Source organism: Strix uralensis, chromosome 2 (assembly GCF_047716275.1).
Source record: "Strix uralensis isolate ZFMK-TIS-50842 chromosome 2, bStrUra1, whole genome shotgun sequence".
NCBI lineage: Eukaryota > Metazoa > Chordata > Aves > Strigiformes > Strigidae > Strix > Strix uralensis.
Genome location: NC_133973.1, coordinates 118,964,819 through 118,989,334, shown reverse-complemented (window position 1 = coordinate 118,989,334; position 24,516 = coordinate 118,964,819). Strand labels below are relative to the sequence as shown.

The window sequence follows — 24,516 nt, the reverse complement described above, 5'->3', positions numbered from 1 at the left end:
ACTCAGCACTGAGCACCTACAAGCAGAGCAGAGCTATTTCCTTGGACAACAGAAATACTAAATTCTCATAGAATATTTTTGCAGCACAGCTTATGTAGGCAGCAGAGAATCAATTTCCCTTGCCACCACAGGATGTAGGGATAGGCTGATTTTTTCTTCAGATCCCCATACCTTTTACCTCTCTCTTGCACTCAGAAACAAGGCCTTGCATGAGAGTATAGAACCGTGGGCGTTTCCATTTAGTTTTAAAAGACTTCCAAGGAGTCTGGATCTGGCATTCAGTACATTACCTGCTTTGTCTTTGAAAGGTCTTGCCAAAAAAGGTCTTCATCCCAGCATAGAAGATTGCCCTGTGTGGAGTGCACCCATATCCATTCATTCTATAATTTAAAATTAAAATAAAAACCCTTTTCCCTGCATTGTTGCAAAGTGACAAGTTACCTGACACCTGCATAATATTACCAAGTGCAGTAAGAAATCTGGTTAGATTCTACAAAGAAGTGACACTTCAGTAATTTTCCTATTTCATGCATGCTTGTAAAGCATTTTATGTGAAAAATGTTCTTCACAGGGCTGATAACTGAAGGATAAAGGAGACTGGGCAGACACACACTCTCCATCTAGATTTCTCAGAGCAACAGTCACCCCTGTGACGAGTGATTCCTCCTCGTCAGGAGGCTTACAGAGATCACCTAAGGGCACATGGCTGTGCAGGGGCTTGGGGGGGGGGGGCAGGGTGACATTAATTATTTAGGTTATGATATCAGATACTACTTGGCAGCGAACAGACAGCTTAGGACTCTGCTTGAATCCACATTACGAGACTGTTCTAGGATGAAGGCTCAGGAGGAGCTTGTGTGACCCTGTAGGAAGGAAAACAGGTCATATCTTGCAATGCAATTTCTTTGGGATGTGAGGACAAACAAACCACATTTGTAAAGTGCACCCCGCAAGAAGTTTCTTATAAATAATTAGATTTTATTGTTTCCTAGTCTTTTTTGCAGGAAGGTATTTCTAGTTAAGCTATCTCCCCTATCCTTTCACTGACAGACCCATACCACACAGCAGTGACACTGGTGGCATAGACCACTGCTAGTGGGCTAAGGTACTAATATGTCTGCTAGTACTCTGTCAGACCAGATTAGGAACAGAGCATGAAACATTTTAAAAAACATAGTTCTACCCTGGAAAGTAATAGCAATGTGTTACTCATAAGGCTTTTGTGGTTTGGTGTTTTCCTTTCATAGTCTATTGTATTTTTTCTTTATTAAAGGAAGCCTATACTTTTCAGTCCTCTTGCTGTAGCACAAAGTCATAGCCATATGAAAAAGTATAATCAGTTTTAACTAACATAAAAATAGATTATTAAATTCCAATTGTAGAATCTCTGCTGTTGCCATTCAGTCTAAAAAATTTAATAGCTTTTTCCCCCCAAAATATCAACATTTTTAGGGCTGGCAAACCAACTGGATGTTCATTTGGAAGGCAGCCAAACACGCAATGCTTTACAACCATACAAGGATTACTTCTAGTGAATGTCAACATAATCCTACTTCTGAAGATGGAAAATAATAAAGTGGAAATACTTGCAGCACAACCTGCAACATCTCATCTTTGCAAGAGAGGCTTACTGCACTTTTTCTTCCAATACTGAGCTGTTCTCCTACAGATGCAGGATAAAACATGCATTAGAGCCCCGTGGGGTGGCTCTGCCCGCCAGGCTCATCACAGCTTCCTGCAACCTTGGGTCATGCGGTAGGACAGACTATCAGTCAGCCTCTTAAAAGCTTGCAGTCGCTCTCTAATTCGAGTACAGTAGTAAGTTTTCAGCCTCAAACAGTTTATAGACTCCCAACTCTATTGCAGATGCAAATCTTAGAAACATTACAGAGATACATGATCACAGTGACTTCTTTCTATTCTGCCTGGCTTTGTGGATCCCTTGGAAGTAATTCAGGGACCACAAAGAGGGTTACAGTCTTCAGACTGAAAAATACATAAAGTGACTACTAGTCATTTAATACCACCTAGTGGTATTGACATTTTAAATGGATTTTTGAAGTAATTAACCCAAAACACCTGAAACAGAATTACCAGCATCTATCCTTCATACATTTTAATACCCCCATTGATTTTATTATGCCATATTGCTCTCAATTTATGCTGTTCTCTCAAAAAATGTCCCGAGATACACACTAACATACAAACTTGATGGAATTTTCTGGCCAGAGCCTTCTCACAGTTGTTTTTGCTTCCTCCCACCCCCAAGATGTAATCACTCTGCCATCACAAGAAGCAGGAAGGAAAATATATAAAATATATTTAGCAAAACCAGTAAAATTAAAGTGGAACAGAAAATGCAGTCAAGTAGCAAACATTATGTACAGCAGCAGATTTTACAGTTTTTCCTACACATACCTCTGCACTTATTTCACACTTTTTAAGGAGAAGGAATAGAAATAAGCTAACGTTAAAGAAAGAAAACATTTTTTTTTTCCTGAACAGTAATGGGGTTTATCACTGTTTTTTGAAACTCCAATTCAGACTATATATCTCTAAGAAAAATAAGAGGAGGACACCATTTTTCTCAGTCCCTAGAGTAAAATTACACTGTCCTCCTTTTATGGACTATACTGGTATCTTAAATAGTTACACTCACAGGATCTAGACGTTATCTGGCCATCTTAAGGGATGTAGGTAACAAACATTTTAACCAAGATACAAAACAGGTATCTGATTTTTCCAGCTTTCCTGAGGCTGAGTGAATTGTTTAAATACATGTGCGCTTATCAAAATCCATGTTACAGTACATTTTTAACAGTAGTTTGTTAAGAAATCATGAAAGTGCATAACAGCCTAAAAGCAGGCAAAAAGTACTTCAGAAGAACAGTCTTTCCTTAAAGTGGCAGAAGAATGTAAGCTTTCCCCAAAGTTGTGTTGATCTTATGTGAGGACATCAGTGATTTTCCTAAAGACTCCACAGTGTGATGGTGGGGTTTTGGCTTTGGGGTTTTTTTGTCTGAGTTACAACAATCATTTGTATGAACAAAAGACCATTAGAAGTATTGGTGCAGTTCTAAAATGAAAGCAAATGTCCTGACAACTTATTAAACCAAGTTATGAACGAGGCTTTCAAATCAATACTTGTTTTGAAGTCTAGTGACAACTTTCATTCAGTAAACACCAAACACAGAGATTGGAAGCGGTTTGAATATGCCTCAAACCCAAACTGCATCATCCAAAGCAGTAAGTTAAAGCAAATCAAACATTCACACCTTTGCAACCGTGAACAGTGGGCCAGACAAAGAGGGGAAGAAAACCAGAAGTACATCACACCCAAAGCTCTGCCTTAGTCTAACTTGCAAAGGCAACAGTGTGTCAGAAAAATCAAATCCAAAAACATCTGACAGATGTTAAGGTGAAAAAAGTTGTTCCATGAAATTCAAATATAGAAGGGAGAAAAACTAGTCATAAGTTCTCTATCAGTCACAATGGGTAACTTCAGTGTTCTCTTCGGAGACATAGATTTGTCTGGAATGTTTCCCAAAATAAAGATTTTATTATTTAACAAAACCCACACTGATAGTATTGCATTTCATACAATTCCAAAACAGCACTTTCTCTTTTCCCCAAAAAAATGTGTTGATGAAGTGGTAGACTTTTACTAATCCTTGTCAGGATGATACGGATTTATGGGATAACACTTGTATTATGGATTTCTTTTTCTTCTTACAGATTACCTTAATTATTTTTTTCTCCACATAAGTTTGCAAACTTTTTACTTTCTTCTCCTCCTCCCCTCTTCCAGTTCATGTACAATCTCCTCCTCAGTTGACCTGCCAGACAAATTCCACTTGGAAGGTTGAGCTGTCCTACCTTTCTGCTCATCATACATGGCAAATCAGTGAAGGAAGAAACCCACCACCAACTCCACCACACATGACCGAAGCAAATGTAAGTTTCATAAAGGCAAAATTGATGTGTTTTGCATACACTTACACAAACAAGTGTGAATAAAGGCTTTGTACCCAAGTCATTCAAGTTTATTCCAGACCTCATATTTAAGGTAAAGCAGAATAGTTCCATTTTCTACATGAAAGGCTCTTGGATACGCTGCTGCTGTTAATCTTACCAGCTGCTTTCAGGGATTTCCTCAGAATTACCTTAAATGTTTCTGTTCTTCACCAAAACATTCACTGAACTAAACCAGGCCAATATAAATATATAACTGCAATAATTTTAGTTCTGAAACCAGTAAAATTCTAGCGATACGTACAGCCAAGACGTATAGCAAGCTGTTACCACCATAGTTATCACGTAGTTTTACTTTCAGGATTTGTGAAGCTTTTTTCTGCTCCCCCCCCGCCCTTTTTTTTTTAAAAAAAAAAAGATGTGAATGCATGAAAGTAAGAGTGGAACAATAGAAAAATAGTTGTAGCTTATCCAAATGTATTATAGCACATTAGGAACTGCTGCCTGTAACTGAACTTTTCTGATATACATCAAGTAACATAGATATCACTTACATGGGAACAGATTATGAGATTGGAGAACACTTCCATGCCAGATATCATCAGAAACTGTTTAGATTAAATCTACACCAAAAAAATTTCAAGACCCAGAAATCAGTATTCCTTCTGGGTAGACAAACACCACCAACAACAGTGACCTGAAAAGTCACCATTAAACTTTTTTTGGAGGGTGAGGGAAAAGATTGATTTTATATTCACAGCCACTTATGGTAATTGTAGTCCAGTGTGAGATCCTCCTGCTGCACATCTAATCACTTTTTTTCTGTTGATGGACAAACTCATACCTTCAGTGATGTAAATTAAAGTTACCCCATCAACTTAACTGAATTACTGTGCATTCACAGTAGCCAAAGAGCACAATGTGTAGCCTGAGGTTTCATAATGTTCCTATTTTTGTTTCTACTGTAAGGAGGTATAACAAATGCTATTTCAGGGATTCAACACAGGTGAGATTTTAGAAAAATATTAAACAAGAATACACACAAATCACACATGGCCAAAACAAAATAATAAAAGTCTTTAGTGGAAAACAATTTTATCCTCCTCCTGCTTATGCATCTTAAAAGTACACAAAGTGTTCATTTCAAAATTGAAAATTCAGTTGTGATAAGGCTTGATTACACAGCCATTTCCCAAGTCTTATTGCAACAAATCGTGAAATATTTCTATGCAACTTCTCGTCTTCAACTGTACAGGTAAAACAATAACTTGAAATCAACTAGCACTTCAATCCCTGTGTTTTTAATATATAAACTCAACATAGTACTGATTTATACATTTAAAATATTTACACACTTGACCAACAGCAGTACTAGCATTTATTGCCTTGAAACTGCATGTTCACTGCATGGAGGTTCCTTATTTTGCACAAACGGAACAAATAAAAGAGGATAATATTTTTTTCCTAATTATAAACTCTAGAATGGTTCAATGGGAGATTGAAATGTGCTGGGGAATGCTATTAGAAAGGATTTTATCAATTTCAAGTATCAAGCTGTAATAGACTGGAAAAATCACATGGATAACAGCTTTCCCTTGAGATTGGAAGGGTCTTCCAAATCTTTTATAAGAATGGCTTAAAAGGACAGAAAGAGCAGGATAGGGAAAGAGAAGGAATGAAAAAGCAGAATCTACTTTAATTCACTGAGGAGAAGGGAAAGCCAGGAATATCTTATTTCTCAGTTGCTAGGGCCCCAAGAAATCTCATAATGAAAAAAGGGTTTTGTAAGAAAGCTGAGAGCTTACAGCTCTAGAGCAAATCACACTCATGATTTGCTTCATGATTAGTGCTAGAAAGCATTAATCTCACTTACTGCAAAGAGGGCACAATCTACTCATATTAAACCCAAATTTACAGGGGAGGCAGGGCTGGCTCTTTAACTTTTAATTGTTATCATTAGGCTTTGGTTATACTGAGCAACTAGAACAGATAAGGGAGAAATTAGTGGTGTTTGTTCCTTGCAGAAAAGTGTAAAAAAAATCAAAACCAAACCAAACCAAACACCCTACCACCACAAGTGGCACTTGTCGTAAGTAGAGGCATCAAAGCCTGAATAACTAACAACTGTCCTCTCACTATGTAGACCAGAACCGAGGCACACTGGTGGTGAATCTTATCTAAGAAGCCACCATTTCAATTGGCTGTAATTGAAATAACTACAATTTACAGCAAGCATTACTGTACTGCAGTAGACCAGTCTTGGGGAATACTGTACCACTGCTGCCTCTACTGGGCTTTATAATTATGAAAATCTTCTGTTTTCATTACAGTAAATCTTACACCTCACAAAACTAAAATTAAAATATTTAATATTTACATAGCATCTCAGATCCTCAATGCATTTTATAGGCATAAGCTAATCCTCACAACATCCCTGTGAGGTAGGTAGATATTATCGCTATTTTAAACAACACAGTTCTAGCGACTTGCCAATGGCCACAGAGGATCCAGTGGAAAAACTGATACAAAATTAGAGGAGCCTGGCTCCTACTCCTGCGCTTATATTCATCAAGCTACTTCCATAAAAACACCCCTTCTTATGTAATTATTTAACCAAAACTGAAATTACTTGAAGTGTTTTACAAGAAAAATGCTGCAATTTTTATTTTTGAATAGTTTTACAGATCATAAATTAGAATTTGCTTTACCTTTTAAAGAATTAGATTTTAAATGGACAACTGACTGCTTTGAGCAAGCTTATTTTCTAGAACTACATGGCTTAGATATAAAGGGATTTACCCAGATAAACACTGGGGCTTTAGTGAGTGCTATGCACTATCAAAGAGATGACTCTGATTCAAACCCCCTCTCTTTCAACTAGTAGGATTTGGACATGCTGAGAAAACAAGTTTCTCGTTCCTGAGGAAAATGGTGAGCCCTTTATCACTAAACAGTGAAACACAAACCTCTGGGCAATAAGTAGCAGATTCTGACAGTAATTCAGTGAAGATAATTAAGGCATAAATGCACACGAAAGTAGAATTTTCATGTAGTAGTAGTCCAATTCTCCCTGTCCATGTGTATCTGTGCTTTCAAGAAGGTCTTCAATTTTATGACCCAACTAGATGGTCATGGTTGCCAGCATCAAAAATTATAGGTCGAACAACAGAAAATCATTATGCCAGCACTAGAACTAGCTATTGCAATGGGGAAGGAGCTGGCAAAATGGGAAAGAAACTACCTGATTTCTAGTCTCAGAATGAAAACACTGGAGTAATAATTGTTCTAGCAAAAGAAGTCTAGACAAATATATTTGTTACAATTATATCACGCAGCATTTACAATTCAGTTTGAGTTGTGGGTTTTTTTCTTCAAAAAACAGATGCATTTTTAGAACCATTATTCACTTCACACAGTGAATGGAAAATCAATGCAGTGATGCTATAAAGATTTCAGAACACTTATGTAGAGCCAACTCTCAATGTTCACTAAAAATGATCTATGAGTCTCTCCTATGGACTTGAATGAGTTTTTTGCATCTAGATTTACAGCAACTGGATGTGTAGAAGATCACTGAAGGATTTTTTTTTTTTTTTGAAGGGATATAGAAGCCAAATAGTTTAGGTAGAAGCAGGCATCTAGCCAGCAGGAGTATGAATTAATAAAACTTATTCCCAGAACCTTTTTCAACAATTTTATGGATGTCACTAAGCAGAGACATTTTAGCATTTGCTCTAAAGGAACATAAAATGGCATGAAAGATCCCTGTTGTATATATGAGAATGGAAGAAAAATTAAGAAACAAGAAAGCAAGAATGTTGTCTAGCATAACATCAAACAGGAAAATTACCAAAAAACCATACTAGGACAGTTTTCCTTTAATATATAATATTAATTTTAAATGAAGGGCAAAGGAAAGTTTTAAGCAACCTTCAAAACTAGCCTTTGAAAGTAAGCATTCATACTTTAGTAAGTCTTGATAGTCAAAAGATGCTGCGTGTCTCTGCTTGTTACAACACAAGGGGCCTGATAAGAAAAGTAATGGGTATGCACATGACTTTGTCCTGAATGCTAACTCAATTTGTGCTCCCATTCATCAATATGCAAGAGAATTTCAAAATGTTAAATAAATAATTTTTAAATAGTGAGCCAGCTTTAGGATTAAATAAAATGATAGTGACAGAGCTAGTTATAAAAGAAACAATGACTGAGTATATCAGTTATTCATTCAGATCCAAAAAATTTGAAAGTATTTGCTATGATCTCTTTGAAGGCTTTGGCCTAGATATTTGACAACGAGCACATCATGACAAACTAGCAGCTCCTACAGCTGCTTATGTTCCCAGGCTTTAATGCCCTTCATCTGAAAAAAGAGGTTTCAAAACTGCTGCCCTATCCAATGTACAAACTCAGAGAAATTTCAGAAGCAGTTTCAAAAACATAGCAAAACCCAGACAAATTAAATAAAAAAAACAGCCATCAGAACACCTTAAAAACAGAAGGATGTGCTGGGACCATTATCTTTTGTGCAAGTGCACAGTCAAGAAATCTTTTAAAGAAAAGCATTAGAGTTTCAAGAAAAAAAAATGAGAGCAATACCCCTGTTGTAAAATACTATGCAAATTACCTTAGAAATAAAATACTAGCTGGGAAGGTACATTATCTAACAAGTTTTATGGTCACTTTTTAACGTGTAAATCTGCCCTAGCCCAGTTTTCACATAAATTAAAAGAGAAAAGTATAATGAAGAGATGGCATTTTTGGCCTTGTGGATCCATGATTGAAACAGGTATGGATTTAACTAAAAAATAAAAAAGCTTTAGATCACTTACAGCACAGTATTACAGATTTATGTCTTTTAAAAATTCTGGCTATTGTGACTAATTTTGAGATGAATAGCTGAAGAATGGCACAGAGTTGCAAACATGATGCTATACATAGCCATGTGAAGGTGTATACTGTACATTTTATATAAATTTTAAAAACATGTGGGAAATATTTAACAGCATAATCTAGCAGAGGTCTTAAACCAAAAGGGCCCACTTCTGCCTCCATGTATTTCCACAAAAATAAGTTTTACTAGACATGCAGCATTTGTGTTTGCTTTAGTTTTCTCTGGCTCATGAGTAGAAACAAAGCAGGCCTTGCTTTTGCATTCATGTGCTGCTCTCCCTTGTTGGTCCACTATACTCAGGGCACTATATTCTGCTGTCATAATAGCTAAAGTGCTTGATATAAAAAACCGAGCAAGAGCAGAGCAGCTGGGAGGGCTCTGCAGAAGTGGAGCTAGATTCAGCATAACCAAAAATCCCCCACAGCACTACACATCCCAATTGGCCCTTGAGTAAAAGGGTTTGACACCCCTGTCCTAGCATAATTTTTTTAGCTAATGCCCCAACTTTAAAAAGTTTGCCAGTAATTCACACCTTTTGAGTTGTTATTGCTTAAGCAAACAGTTCAGTGTAGAAATACATTGCAGTTGCGTGCAACCCGGGTATGAATCAAAACAGATACTGAAAGTAAAACTACACATGAACCTTGCATTAGACACTCATTCCAAAATGATACGTCAACATGAAGGGCTGCAACAGGTACACAGCAGCTTAATGCCAACACCCTAAACCAACTCTGAAGAGTCAAATCTTGCCTTAAATTTCTTATCTAAAGTATATGAGCTTTTTTTTTTTTCTTTTAAATTAAGGCAATGAAATGGCTACAGTTCCTAAAGTTCATTTTAGGGGAACAAAAATATACACCTTTTTTTAATCCGAACTTTAGGCAGCAGAACATAATGTAAAAACCTGCATTGCATTAAACATACAATGTCAAGTTGATGTAGAAAACCAGAACTAAACACAAGTTAAAATACCATTTGGTTTTTCTTCCTCATTGGAACACAAACAGAAACTTTAAGAGAGGAAAAATAAAGCTTAAAATCAGCTAAACTGTTTAGAGCTTTATATGTATCTGCATCACACTCTAACGTGATTTTGGGTAGAAAAGAAATCTGTACGCTTATCCGGCCACTCATATTTTAAACCAGTGCAGGGGGAAAGGCACTGCATTTATTTTTCATTGTGCCCATATCTGTTTGCACATATATGGAAAAAATTTAAATTCAAATTTTCTGTTCATTCTCTCCCACACACAAGTATGACAGATTGCAGCTAACACATAATAGCAGAAGCTGATTCAAAGTTGACCTCTCCTATTCCATTGTGTTATGTTCAAACTTCCAGGCTCTCTAGAATCTGAGATGGCTGCAAAGAACCCAGAGACAGGTACAAGATTTAGTCAGCATTCAGCATTTCTCAGTGCATTTTGCAGAAAGGGTCTAAATTAGGCATAGAGTTTTGTTGTTTATTTTACACAGAGAAGTCCACCAACATTTGCCATAAATTCTTCTAAACTCTTTAAGAAGGCCATCTTCTGCTTACGGTCCAGTGTAGGAGGAGTGCTGCTTGCAGTAAGCTTGTTGAAGGCATCTGCTAACCGCTGGTAAATTACTGGATCTTGTTGAGTTGATAGCAATGTTTCAACTAGCTCTGAATATTCAGCCTGTTAAATAAACAAGAATCTTATTAACTTTAAAAAAAAAAAGATACAACATATGTAACTTCTCTCATCAGGACAAAATCCAGAATCAAAGCTGTGACAGGAAACTATCAGTACCTCTCCACTTCTTACCCAGTTTCACTGACTAGTGTGTACCAGACATGACTATGGACTCGCAGCCTTTCACCTACCTCTAAACCAGCCAGATTAAAGTCCTTCAATCAGACCAGGATTTTTAGTAAAGCTAAAGAAGCCTTTAGAGCTAGGTAAGTGCTTTGCAGTGCAGAGTAAGAAGAAAACTTTAATGCACACCCTGCAAAGTGCCTTTTGGCTCTTTCTTAGCACAGGCTTACTCCTGCAAACTACTCTTCTCTTTCTTCACGCCTGCTTTGTGTTCGGCGTGCCATACCAACCATCTCCTCCCGCAGGTTTTCCCTTTTCTAGATTCCCTTCCCTGGGACAGAGAGCTTAGATTCCTTTCCAAGAGTTTTCTACTTACTCTCGTGCTTACTTGGACAGAAACAAAAGACAAAGAAACATGTTAAACATCACTAAAAGGACACTGCCAAGGGGCACCTGGAGCAAGTCCAGAGTGACTACTGAACTCTGGGAGCAAGGGTGAAGGACACGGGAGCCAGAATGGCACTCCCCTCAATTCTGCTGGTGAAGGGCTTGGGTGGGGGTAGACACAACATGAAGTTGCCACCTGTGAATGGTGTCGCAGGGTCTTTTTGTCTTATATGATCATGAGTCCCTCCTTGAGGGATGAGGGCTGCTAACAAGAGAGAGGATCCATATGACAAAGTGGCTTGGGACCACCTTTGCCGAACGCTTGCCAACCTGGCAGGAAGGGCTTTAAAGGGCACATTGGGGGTTGTAGATAAGTGAAGAGACAGATACCAAGAGTAGTGAGGATGCAAGGAAGTGTGATGGGTTTAAGAGCGCTCATCAGGAAGGAGGAAACAGGTTGAAAGGAGGCCAGCCTCAAATGTCTGTAGAAATGCATTCAGCTTTGGAAACAAACAGGAAGAGCTGGAGCTCCAGATGCAGATGCAGAGCTGCAACCCTGCAGGCACTGAGATGCGGAGGGACAGGTGGCATGGCTGGAGTGCCCCGATGGACAGATGGAGGCTCTTTAGAGCTCTTCAGGGAAGAAGAGGACAGAAGATTGCCATTTATGTGAAAGGACAGCTCAAATTCAGGATGCTTTTCCATGGACTAGGCAACAATCTATTTGAGTGCTTATGAGTCATGATCAGAGGAGAGGTGGTAAAGAGGACATCATGGTGGGAGCTTGTACAAATCACCAAAACAGGGTGAGTAGTGAGCTGAGTCATCTTCAAGCAACTTGAGGAAGTTTCCAGATCAGACTTAGGAGAGATTATCTCCCTGACATTTGTTCAAATGCCAGACGGGTCACCCGGGGGTGACTGCATCTGCTACTCACAACTAGGAAGAGCTGGTCAGGGATGTGGTAATTAATGGCAACCTTGGCTACAGTGATCATGAAATAGTGGAGTTCAGGATCCTTAGGAGAGCGAGGAAAGAGGGTGGCTGAGTACAGACACTGGACATCACAAGAGCAGATGTCAGCTTATTCAGGAGTCTGGTGGGTGGGATCTTGTGGAAGAGAGCTCTGAAGATGAAAGTTGCTCAGGAGAGCTGACAGGTCTTTAAGGACAACCTCCTCCAACCACAAGAATGGCCTGTCCAGATACTGAAGAAAACAATATAAACATGTCAGGACACGGACCCAGCTAAGCAGGAAGTTCAGGACTGAACTCCAGTGCAAGGACGACACATGCAGGGACAGCTACAAACGAGGAAAACAGAAACATCGTCTGGACAAGAACAATGACAGAAAAGCAAAGTTCGGCTAAAGCTAAATTTGGCAAGGGATACAAAGGGCAACAAGAGCAGCTTCCACCAGTACATTAACAGTAAAAGAAGGAACAGGGAAAATGTGGGTCCTGCTGCTGAATGGAGCAGGTGATTTAGTGATAACAGACAAAAGATGAGGCTGAAATACTCAATGCGTTCTTTGCCTTGGTATTGACTGGCAGGTTTTCCCAGACCTCTATGACTAGAGACAGGGTTCAAGGAGGAGACGAACTACCAGTAGTGAAGAGGATCAACCCAGAGATCTCTTGAGAAATCTTGATGCATACAAGCTCGTGAGACCTGACCGAATCCATCCAAGGGTTCAGAAAGTCAGCTCATGTCATTACAAGGCTGCTCTCTATCACCTTTGAATGACTAAGAAAATCATGAAGCAAGTACTCCTGGAAGCTATCTCTAGGCACGTGAAAGAGAAAGGGATTGAGAACAGCCAGTGTGGATTTGCCAAGAGTAAAGCATGCTTTACCAACCCGACTGTCTTCTGTGATGAAATGACTACATCTGTGGATGAGCAGAGAGTGGCGGCTGCCTGATGTTAGCAAGTCTTTAGCAGTCTTGCACAGCATCCTTGTAACCAAGCTGAGATTTTTATTGTCTAGATGGGTGGCCTACTGCATGGGTGAAAACACACCTGTATCATCAGTCTCTAAAGGATAGTGGTTAACAGCTCATATTCCACCTGGAAGCTGGTTACAAGTGACACTGAGAGCTCTCATCTGGGCTTTGTCCTATTAAATATTTTAGTCGGTGACCTGGAGGAGGAGAGGAAATGCATTCTCCTCAATCTGTGGATGAAACCAAACTGGGGAGTGCAGCCAGTGCATTCAAGGGCAGGACTGACATTCAGAGACATCTAGTCAGGCTGGAGGAATGAACTGACAGGAACATCATGAAATTCAGCAAGGACAAATGCAAAGTCCTGCTGAAACAGACTAACCCCCTGCAACTATACAGACTGGGAACTGACAGGCTGGGGAGCAATTCTGCTGAATAAAGGACCTGAAGGTCCTGGTGGATAGCAGGCTAAGGAAGCCAGCAGCGTGCCTTGTCAGCAATGAACACTAGCAGCATACTGGGCTGTATTTATTATTTGTCTTTACACAGCACGTGTTAGATTATATGTGAAATACTGTGTCCAGTCTTGGACTCCTTAACTCAAGAAGGATATTGATGAACTTGAATGAGTCCAGTGGTGGGCCACCAAGACTGTCTGGCAGGTACTGAAAGCACATGAATTGTAAGGATAATAAAGCATTCAACAGGCTGCTCAGAGAGGCTTTGGAATATCCATCTTGGAGGTTTTCAAGACACAGCTGGAAAGTCCTGAGCAACCTGATCTGAATTCACTGTTGACCTCACTTTGAGCAAGAGGTTGGTCTACAGACCTCCTGAGGGTCCCTTCCAACTAGAATGATTCTGTGATGTGCCAGACACACAGTAGCTAACCACTCTCATTTAATAAATGACTGGTGTTCAGGATGTAGGTGTCTCAATGCCATACCTGATGCAAACACACTAGTGTGTAGAATGCTTCACCTGCTGCAGTTGTCATTTCTGTATTGTGCTTCTGAAGTACCAGCATATCAAAGACCATCTGAAATCACAAAACAGAAGTAGTTACGGAAGCGTAAACTTAACCTTCTACTTTACCAACATTTGTGCTGAACCTCATCTTCACTTCTGATGATAATAATAATATGTATTTACAAAAAACCAAGGTTGTTGCTTGTTTTGTTGCTTTAAAAAAAAATAATCTAGGTATCAGTAATTGGAAAGCCAGGTTCTTTTAGAAGTCAAGTCTTGGCTTAACAGCACAAATTCACATCTCAATGCATTTAAACCTGTTGTTGATTTGTATGTGTTCTTCAGAGAGAAATGGCATCTCTTATTTTTCTCCAACAGCTGCAGATATGCCAGAGAAATAATGAAAAAAGCCTTTGCTCTTCCAAAATAAAGCAAGGAAACTTTTCCTCAAGTTTTGGAGACTCCTACAGCTCACAAAAAGCCAAACAGGAACAGATTAATAAAAACAGTATTATAATTTTAAGTGGAAATTTAGAGAAAAGGCAGAAAGCTAGGTTAACATTGAAGAAATATAAAGACAAAATTATTTAACATGTTTCTCATTCTCTCAGCTTGGCTGATGCATGCTTTTAATGAGCAATCCCCAGAAGTTCAAACATCAGTTTGATAAGAAAAGACGTCTTAAGGAAAACTGAAGTCTTTACAAAATCAGAAGACACGCACACAAATTCCACAAGTACTTTGTTCCCAATTAGCAAGAACCTGGTTGCCACCAGGTCACTCCAAAATTCAATGAGATAGAGTGGATGGTCCTAAAATGAAAGTACTAAATATGATAATGGATTAAGAAAATGCATAATTCAGTGGATGCATCGAATAAATGACAGCATTTTCTTTCTAGTTCCCAACTATGCTCTTTTTTCTGCCTCTTGTTTTAGTACTCTACCCAGCCTCCAGTTCACACAATTCTGGAAACTTTCTATTTCACAGTAAGCATAACTGCTAAAATTGTCAATCAGGTTCATTCTAGAGCTCATGTGCAGAGAGCATGGATAAATATAAATTGCGTTCCAAGAGGCTCAGGTCTTTTGTTGATTGGCCGTAAGTAATTTCCTCTCTCTACACCTCCATCCTCCTTTGTACTCTAAGTCCAATGTCTCCAGTCGTTCATGCTCTCTTTCTTCTTAAACTACCAGTTTTTTAGTAACAGGCTGTTTCTTACTGTATGTGTGATCCTGATTAACCTGGTCAGATGCGATCACTGTTTGGCATCTCGATGCTACCTGTATGCAAAAAAAACAAGGTAACACGAAACGCAGATGCCTTACCTTAAGAAAGTGCCTTGTTGCTAGAAAAAGGGTTGAATCTGTTTCTTGTGCTTTTGCACACTGTTCTGCTAATGGTGTTACAGCCTCCAGACAGAGCTGGCAAACCTCTGAACTCATTCTGATAACGGGTGTTAAAGATCAAAGTCAGATTTCAATTAAATTGTGGTAAAACTTCCCAGCTGTGTCACTAGAAAATGTTTTAAATGCTTGTATGTTCCAAGATTTCTTTTTACTATAAAGCTGTTATAAAAAGGGGAGAAAAGAATTCCAAATTCATTGCCTTCTTTTACTAGCTACTCGCCCTAAGGTAACATAACCCTCTCTGACATAACATTTTCAGAAAGAGTCCCTTATGGTCAAGCTCATCTGTTTCTGACACGTGCCACAGATTAGTGAAAATGGTACTCCCATTATGAGAGGGAGAGCCCATTGGCACCCTGACAGGAAATGCTCTGGAGCCAGCCCAGTAGAACAGCAGCAATGTTTTGTATTACCAGCTGAGAAACTAATTCAGGAATGGCTTTGGGATACCAGCTGAAGGCTTATGAAGTTACACACTCTGAAATGAAGTAATGGAGGAGGCAGGAATGGCTGCCAGAAAAAGCTTACATGCTAAACCACTTAAAGGCTGTGTTCAAGCAACACAAGTCAGAGGCAATTCAGCTAATACTAGAATCTCAGTAGACACTACAGTGAAACTCTCAAATCACCAGAGAGCAGAGAGTAAGAGTCGGTTACCAATATATAATCATAGACACAGACATTGATGGAAAAGGACAAAAAAAAAAAAATCATTTTTAACAGGTCCTTATAAAAGCAACTCAGATTTTTAAACACTCCCAAGCTCTATAAAGGATACGATGACATCCCTAACTCCAGTGAGTACATTAGGCTCTTAAAGAGGTCCTCTGGAAGTTGTGGAATTTTCTCAGGGAATATCTCACAGATGAAAGTGATTAATTTGTAATATTGATTACACAGGGATGGAAACTGTCAAAAGAAAAACATGGTAATTTTAGCATCAATCACATAACTCTATTCTGACAATTTCCATCTGTACAAAAAGATGGAACTGATGCTTTCCACTGAAGAACACAATTTCAGTAGACAACCTCAGAGTCATTAGAATGGCTACAACTTTATTAGTAAACACTGTGGCACAATAAAAAAGATTGCTAAAGCTAAACAGTTGATGGTGGGAGTCTGGTATCTGCGCTATACAAATTCAAGGAGTTTTACTTCAGACATGAGCAAGTCTAGTCTTGTGGGGTAAAAGCCTCACAAGCATCTGGAGCACAATAGAGGGGCTCCTAGGGTACCTCCTTTGACTCAGTTTCATCTAAAATAGATGTAGCTCTCATGCTCAGCAAGCACTACCAGATGAGAAATGATGTTAAGAGGGGACAACTGAGGTATACTTCAGAAGTGTCTCCTGATTCAAAGTAAAACATTAACACAGTGCAACCCAATGAAATACTGCCATTCCACTGATTCATATTTCACTGTTCTGCTGACAAGCTGCTGATGTCTCTGATATGAAAGCCAGCTGTATTGTGAAAATAATTAAAGAGTTACTACTTGCTCCCATTTTTTTTTTTTATTTTTTATGCTAATATCACTGTTTATGCTTCCTATCACTCTTCTGACACTAATCACAAAAAGGATTCCACAAGTCACATTTCAGGTTTGGCCAACTGTTGACCTGCATGGACTCAGTTCTAAAAGAAAAAACCTTTTGTTTAGGCCCTTCAAATACACATTTTCTCAGCTTACAACATTTCATTTCAAACAGTATCTAGAACTACGGAACAGTTATTTACATTTTTAAAAGCCCAGAAAATTCAACTTAAGAAGGTGGAATGCATATAGAAATGAATTCTGGGAATTCACTACTATAAAGCTTTCATATTCTAGCAGCTACATGTAAAAATATACTTACTTTCAACAGATCCTGGGACATTAGAGGCAGAACTAGATTAACCCCATATAAGACAACATCTGCTGCTGATACAGATCTATTTGTAGCTTGCCCAGGCTCATGTCCTCTAAATACTTCATCTGTAGAAAAGACAAAAAATGTTTTCCATAAAAGAAGCATTAAACATATTGAAGGAAGAGTCTGATTTCTTTATTATAAAGACATTCTTAAAAATAGGACTATTCCCCTCTCCCCAAACAAAAACATGAGGCACTGTATTAAAATAGAAACTTAGTGAGTGGAGGCTGCCACATCACTCTATATTTATATTCATTAGGACTAAGCATTTCATAATCACATGTACCAGATGGCATGCTAAAACAGAACACTTCAGATACTCTGAGGCCTCCCTTCCATTACAGAACATTGCATTTGTTTCTAGTGATAGCTGCTTCATGCCTGCACACATAAACAGATAGTGAGCAAAATATTACTGCATTTCTATACTTTATATATTATATATATTTACATATGTTTATATATATTTTAGAAACACAAGGAGAAAAAAAATGGGAGAGTTCATTCTGTAGTTTAGACGTTGTCAAGTTTTCTCCAGTAAGACCTACATTTCCCATCCACTGGCAGTGACCTTACTTTTATAATTTCTGCACTGAGTTAGAAACAGTATGCAGACTGCTTTCAATACATTTGATCTCTGGGCATTAGTTAGGTTAAACCTTAATTTCATGGTAAGTATTTTGCAGTAATTTACTATTCTCACTTCTCTATGGGTTTTTTGTTAGAAAACTGCTGTTGCTACATGTTCAGACTTGCAACATTCAGATTTCAAGCTGTTTCATACACGCCCTATTTATTTGATGTCAGCAATAATAATTTCAGATGCTAGAAAACTGTAAAAAGTCCTTCCTTTGCTACTGGCATATTAAATAGTAATGTCCATATCCTGATCTAATCAAGCCTTTACTAAGTTTTCACTTTACGTGGATTGAATGCATGCCCCACAATGGTTTTTACAGTTTAGAACACAAGTTATGGTTCAGCAATTACCAGTTCCTTCATACCTGTATCACTGAAATCTATGAATTCTTTTGATAGAAGATTAGTGAGAAGCTCCATAATAAGGAGGAGATCCTGGTACTGGTCTTCTTCTGCTGTAACATCTATCCGTTGTCGACCTAGATTATTCTTGGAATACACCTGGAGCAGAGTTAGGCAGGCCTCATACAAGTTCATGGCTTTGGCCTATAAACCAAGGTTAGATAATAAGAAAACTTCCATATGCTAAAAGTGACACACTTTGTTTTAAGATGGCGTTACTTGGTTGATGATACCTCAAGGTTTTTATTTCAGTTATTTAACCACTTTTTGTAACAACTGCACACCTTAAACAACAGGAACACTTATAGCCATATATTGATGTGCTACTGATTGAAACAGCAGAACATTACTTTTATCAATTCCTCATTCTTAAAAAAAAAAAAAAAGACGAGTGCAAGAGTGGCTTGGGACAAGCTGACACATCTCACTATCTCACAAACTAGATTACCAACAAAATCCGTCAGGAACTCACTTCAGCTATCAAAGTCTGGAGCCACAATACACTGCGTATACCCAGTTTGGAAAAGGCGGGAACTCTTCTAGATGCAAAAGCAAAATTAGCCAACGTTGCAAAGATATAAATGTACTGCACTGACTCAATTTTACCCATTAACTTTTTGGTATCTCTTCATGCCTTGTTTAGGACAAAGGCAGCATCTTTACAGTATGCATTTGTCACATAAAAGAGTGCTGTAATTCTCCTAGACTAGCTTTCAGAGAAGTCTGATATAGTTAAAAAAAGTAGTCAGCACAGTCTGCACTCTTTTACCACCCATGCATAGAGTTAGACCAGTGATGAATTGTGGTTTATTGGTATAAGAACAGTCTAGATGTCCTGCTTTTAATCTTTGCCAGTATATGTTTTTAAACAAAGGAATTCCTCTAACAGATGTGACCATATAGCATTTCTTTCTCTATAGAATCTAAAAATCACTACACTTTATTTTGTTCAAGGGATAGCACTGTATACACACGTATGCGTGCATATACACCCTCTTTCCCCTCCTTTCTCTTCTGGTTGTACTTACCTCTCCAAGATAGCAAATCTGTTTATGTGCAACTTCAACAAAGACTTCTATTATGAGATTAACAGTCTCTGGTGTGTTTTTGTATACTTCCATTAATCCAATGCAATTATTAAGGAAGTCCATTAGGAAATTGAAGAGAATTGCTACGTTATCAATCTGGGTAGCCTCAGCAATGCCACATAGTGCTTCTAATGTAGCAGTGATTTCCTGTTTCACTTCCTCCTCCTGACAGATCTGCTGAAAGTTTTCTTGGTTTATCACATTCAAGAATCGCTGCTGAAGTGGCTGAAGAACCTTGAAATTTTTCAGAAAAGTCACATTAAGATAAACATACTATTATATGCAATGTGAGGTTTAAGTAATTTAGCAAGCTTTTGGTGTGGCAGTACAAGAATCAATCACTTCCAGTTTCCAATGGCTCAATTATGTTATTATCTGTCACATTAATGTAAGTTGAAGTGGTAGTAATTAGTGATTTTCATTACCCATCACCACTTGGAGTCTGGTTTCAAAACGAGCACCTCCACAAATATTTTGTGTTATTTTATAGTGTTGAAACAAATGACAATGACTTTCTCTGGCTCACAGTATTTGATTCTCTTCCAAATTCATTATTAGGGGGGAAAATTGTTACAGTTCATCAATGAAAGTATTAAGATTCATGTTCACAGATATTTTTGCCATATTATGATTCTCAATAGCGCAATCTCTTTTTGTAATCATCTGTGTTTGGAACGAATTTAGAAACTTCCATAATAATAGTTACATGTTTTTCCCAATTACTTCCAGTGCATTATAGTCTTACCTTCAATCACTAATTTCATAGTTTTGCTAGTAACAGCAAGTTTCTCTCAGGCCAATGCTTTACAAGCTCATGTGGTGCTTTCTGATCACATTTCAGCTACTTTCCAGCACCAACCTTTCTGGTATTAAATATCTGAACTTTAATGGAGCCAGGGCACAAAAAGCTTTTCAAGGCTCTTCATTATGTTCCATATTAGCTCTTTATTTACTGTCATTATCATTAAGTGAATAATTGAGTAATTCATAACATCACCAAATTAAATGGAAGAAATGACATAGTTCCAAGTGAAATTTTTAACCTTTTATAATAGTCTCTTTCAAGTGTACTGCTATACTGGCTGCTTCAAGAATCCTCCAGGTAATTATGTTAGTTGTTTCTGTTTAGGTTGTGATAGTTTAGATACAATTTTGGGCAGCTCATGGGTGCCATACAATTAGTGACCTTCAAAGAGAGAATTATTTGAAAAATTATCAATACTAGATGTTCAGAATCAAAAGATTTTATACGGGTTGATTTTGTGTCACCATAAAATTCCCTAAACTAACTTGTCTATACTACTTGCTAAAATGGAGGTGACAGAAGCATCAAAAGAGCTTACCTCTGTCCAGTATTGTTGCTTTGTTTCCGTATCCATATGAGCAAAGCCTCCTAAAACTAAAGCTTTCATTAGTGTTCTCTGCACAGAACTGGACAAATAGTGAAGAGGAGGACTTCGCCTTGCAAATTGTTTAGCTAAATTCCACCAGTTTTCACACTGAATAACTAAGTTTGCCCTAAAAGAGGGAAAAAACATTTTAATTAAAGACTTCACAAAATTGTATGAACAAAGCACATCAGGTTGCTAGCAGCTGTCAGAAGATATTTTTTTTTTTTAAATCCTTTATTCTAAGGCTAAACCGCCTTTTGACTTTAATCTTAATAATGCCTCACCTGTAAGATTTCTGAAGTATATATTCTGAAAATAGCTCAATTCATATGGGAGAAAAGCAGGGAAGTGCTTTAGTTTTACACACATACACATAGAGTTAATGAACATATTGCATGGATTAAAAGCTTAGTCTCATTATGTCATGATAAAATAAGCATTTTATTCCAAAACTAGTTCCTATGGGGTTTAATTTTTTTAAAAGGAAAATTTCTCAAGTGTTTAAATCCTCAAGAACAGTCTTTCAGCAGACTATGAATACATGACTGCATGTATAATTGCATGTCAATTCACAGAAGTAAAACATTCAAAAATTTCCTACTTCACAGTTTGTAATACCAAAGAAAACTTTGAAATTCATCTGAATCTGTCAAATCCTGGACTTTAGAAGTGTTTTTATATGTTTACAAAACACATTTTATACTGGCTTAGCCAGTATCTGAACTCTTAATCTGGAAGAACTTGTTCAACAAAAATAAGCAACACTGCAAAAATCCTTGCAATAAGAGTGGAGACCATGAGAGTTTTCCTTTCTCACTGTTTAAGAGTGAGGCACAAAGGTAAGGGAAGGAGAGTGCAACCTGTGAACAATAATAAAAATTAGGTTATGGTCTGTCAAATATAGGTCTCACTCCTCACTTTGTCAGACTTTTTTTTTTTCCATTTATGTTACTAAAGTAATTTGACTTAGAGACATGAAGAGGAAGTGCCCTGTATCTGGATTACTTTGGCCAAAAAAATTTAAAGGAAGCAAAAGAAATTTTTTGACTTCCAGAGGTATAGCAACTTACCGCTCTCTCCTTTCCACTAATGTTACTAGCAGTTGTACAGTATCATTTGCAAGGTCCTGCTCTGAACTCCACACTGCCAGGTTACTGATCACTTTTTCTAAAAGGTAACCCACAATCCACTGGGAACCCTCTGTATCAGCACCAAATGCTGTACTAAATGGCAGACTTATCTATAAGAAAAGCATTAAAATGAGTGAGTTTTACAGAAGCCAGAACCCCAAAATGTATGGTAATCATTGTCAGCAAATTCTTTTCAGGCTGTCACTTCTTCCCTACTTAAAATACACAAATGTTACATAGACAAAGGCAAAGAATACCTGTAACAGAAAAATCTTTGCCAAATTTATCTTCCAATTTTAAGCACAACACCTTAAAGAAAGAAAAGTTTCAACCTCATTACAAAATCAGGTTTGAGTATGTCTAGCTTTTAATGCCAACAAAAGTACAAAAGCTTTAAAAATTGTAAGATCCCAAAATCATCTCCCAAAAGTGTTTTTCCATTGATTCATGATGAAATTCCTCAAAATTCAGTGATTAAAAATGTTAGCAATAAACCTAGCTGTTGATCTAGATCGAACCTTGTAAAAAACTTAATTTCAGCATCTGCTTTCTGCAGATTGTTCCTTCAATCTATACATCTTTGAGGGAAGATGTCACACTCTGGTCCTGGCACATTAAAATATTCTTCCTTGAAATTGCCTGTTCTCCTGTCTTTAAAAAAGTTTCTCAAGAGTGAAATCCAAGGATTTTGTAATAATTGTGCAGGGGCTTCCTGTCAGCATACCACTAACATTTTAAAACTCATGACATACACATGACTGAGCATAAGGTTTAAGTAGTAGAAGTTTCAATCACTTTCACATGTCAACACAAACTAAACATGTGCATTTCCTATATACTCTATTTTGTTTCTTCACATTGTTTCTCATGTGGATCTCTTCCTTACATGCTCTCTCATTCTTCTCCAACTGGTATCTTTAAAAAGTCTTAGCTCTGCTGTAAGTACAAGCTAGTACAAGCTGAATAATCTGATTCCAAACGTTTACAAATCTATGGTATACTTATTTTTGTTAAGGAGGGGCCTCCTGAAGCGTTAGTATTCTTAGTTGCTTCAGTAGTGGAAATAAAAGGGAAAGGAGGAGGCTTCCTTCTCAAAAGTTAGAGCCAACAGGACCTCTTTAGGATAAGTGGCCTCCATCAGCTAGCTGGATTACAGTTAGTTTGATAAGCAAAATCAGGATCAAGGTCTAATCATGATTAGTGCTGTCCAAACACAAGAAGTTGCCCTTTACAAAAACCGAATCACTGAAATCATGATATATACAATGAGAACATATGAGAACGGGGAGAGGAGAGAAAGTAGCATGACATTAGCTGATGTATACTACCTTGTGATGGTGTCAAATATCTAATTCAGAATCATGACTGGGTTACTAAATCATCCATCAAGGGCAACCACTGTATTAGAGATGAACTGTAAGATCTGATGGATAGTGAGAAGTAGCTTATAAAATTGCTGTAGTCATTGAGTTTCACCTGTTATGCAACCTGAGCACACACACTATGCTATTCTGCTATGGCAATGGCTACCAAAAAAAAAAAAAAAAAATCACATTCGCACCAAAATGTGCAAGGGTCCCCTAACAACTTACATTTCTAATTAAAAAACTGAAGAAGACATCAACTTTCAAATTCCAGAATAAACCACAACCCATTGAACATTAAAAATGCTTTATCATTGCACTTTAGCTACTCTGACATCTGCATTCACAGGACAATATTACTGCTAATACTCGCCAATTAATTCATAAAAGTTATATCCTTACCTGATCATACAGCTTTTCATCTACTAGGAGGTAAGTCTTTGCCCAACGCTTGAGGAACCATACAATATCTTTGCCCATCTGGGGGCTCAGGAGGTGCATGAGATTTGCCCTTATTGCTCTAGATTCTACTTCAGACACTCTTAAAATAGCAGATAACAACCTGAAGATTTAAAATACAATGATGATGCTGAGAATGGTTTTTGGACAAGCAATGCGAGTATCACTTTCATTTTTCATGAAATAAGACAGAATAACACAAAGTAGTTCAACTCTGATGAAGTAAAAAGCACCTGAATTTATCGTTTCTTTAAATGCAAGGAGAAAGAGATAGGATAGAGCGGCAAATATCCTCCAAAAAGTCAGAAATGTATTAAAAGATGAGGTGATTATCTTCGACATCAAAATTACCGCAACAAAGAATCCTCACAAGCGTTCTGACGAATTGGGAATGAAGGCAAATGGACTACTACTTGGAGTGCTTGAAAAGCTTTTTTGAAAAACTGATTCTCCCCTCCTTGCACTGTCAAGCTTAATGACCAAGTGGGTCCTAACTGTGCAGCTTTTGCAGTGTGATTCATACTAAAGAAAAAATACGAAACGACTAGTTGTTTCTCTCTTTCGTTACTGCAGAGAAACAGTCTGAAACAGCAGATCACCCAGCGATTGCATTAATACAACCTATCCATAAAATTAAATATTAGCTTTTGTAGTATATCAATTAAATTTGGTACAAATGTGATAGTGCACAAGGAATTTAGGAGTTGACAGTGGTCTATTTCTTGAAGACATTTCAGAGCTATTACCAGAAAGCCTCAGAATCTCTCCT

The 24,516-nt window shown here is 37.8% G+C and overlaps 1 protein-coding gene across 8 annotated transcripts in view; it reads right to left on the bottom strand.

Moving 5' to 3' along the window:
- Nucleotides 1–2,302: 2,302 nt before the first annotated feature.
- Nucleotides 2,303–24,516, bottom strand: part of XPO4 (exportin 4) — an 86,035-nt gene continuing 63,821 nt past the window's right edge. For 6 of the 8 annotated variants that reach the window (XM_074860061.1, XM_074860063.1, XM_074860062.1 and 3 more), the window contains 10 exons: nucleotides 23,691–23,850; nucleotides 21,865–22,034; nucleotides 20,747–20,921; nucleotides 19,344–19,637; nucleotides 18,279–18,459; nucleotides 17,218–17,336; nucleotides 16,138–16,268; nucleotides 15,279–15,396; nucleotides 13,928–14,020; nucleotides 2,303–10,530 (listed from right to left, as the gene is read on the bottom strand). In XM_074860061.1, coding sequence (XP_074716162.1) covers nucleotides 10,333–10,530; nucleotides 13,928–14,020; nucleotides 15,279–15,396; nucleotides 16,138–16,268; nucleotides 17,218–17,336; nucleotides 18,279–18,459; nucleotides 19,344–19,637; nucleotides 20,747–20,921; nucleotides 21,865–22,034; nucleotides 23,691–23,850 — 1,639 coding nt within the window. In that variant the 3' untranslated portion in view covers nucleotides 2,303–10,332. The remainder of the gene's footprint in view (nucleotides 10,531–13,927; nucleotides 14,021–15,278; nucleotides 15,397–16,137; nucleotides 16,269–17,217; nucleotides 17,337–18,278; nucleotides 18,460–19,343; nucleotides 19,638–20,746; nucleotides 20,922–21,864; nucleotides 22,035–23,690; nucleotides 23,851–24,516) is intronic. The other 2 variants (XR_012627709.1, XM_074860068.1) reach the window with 2 other exon arrangements.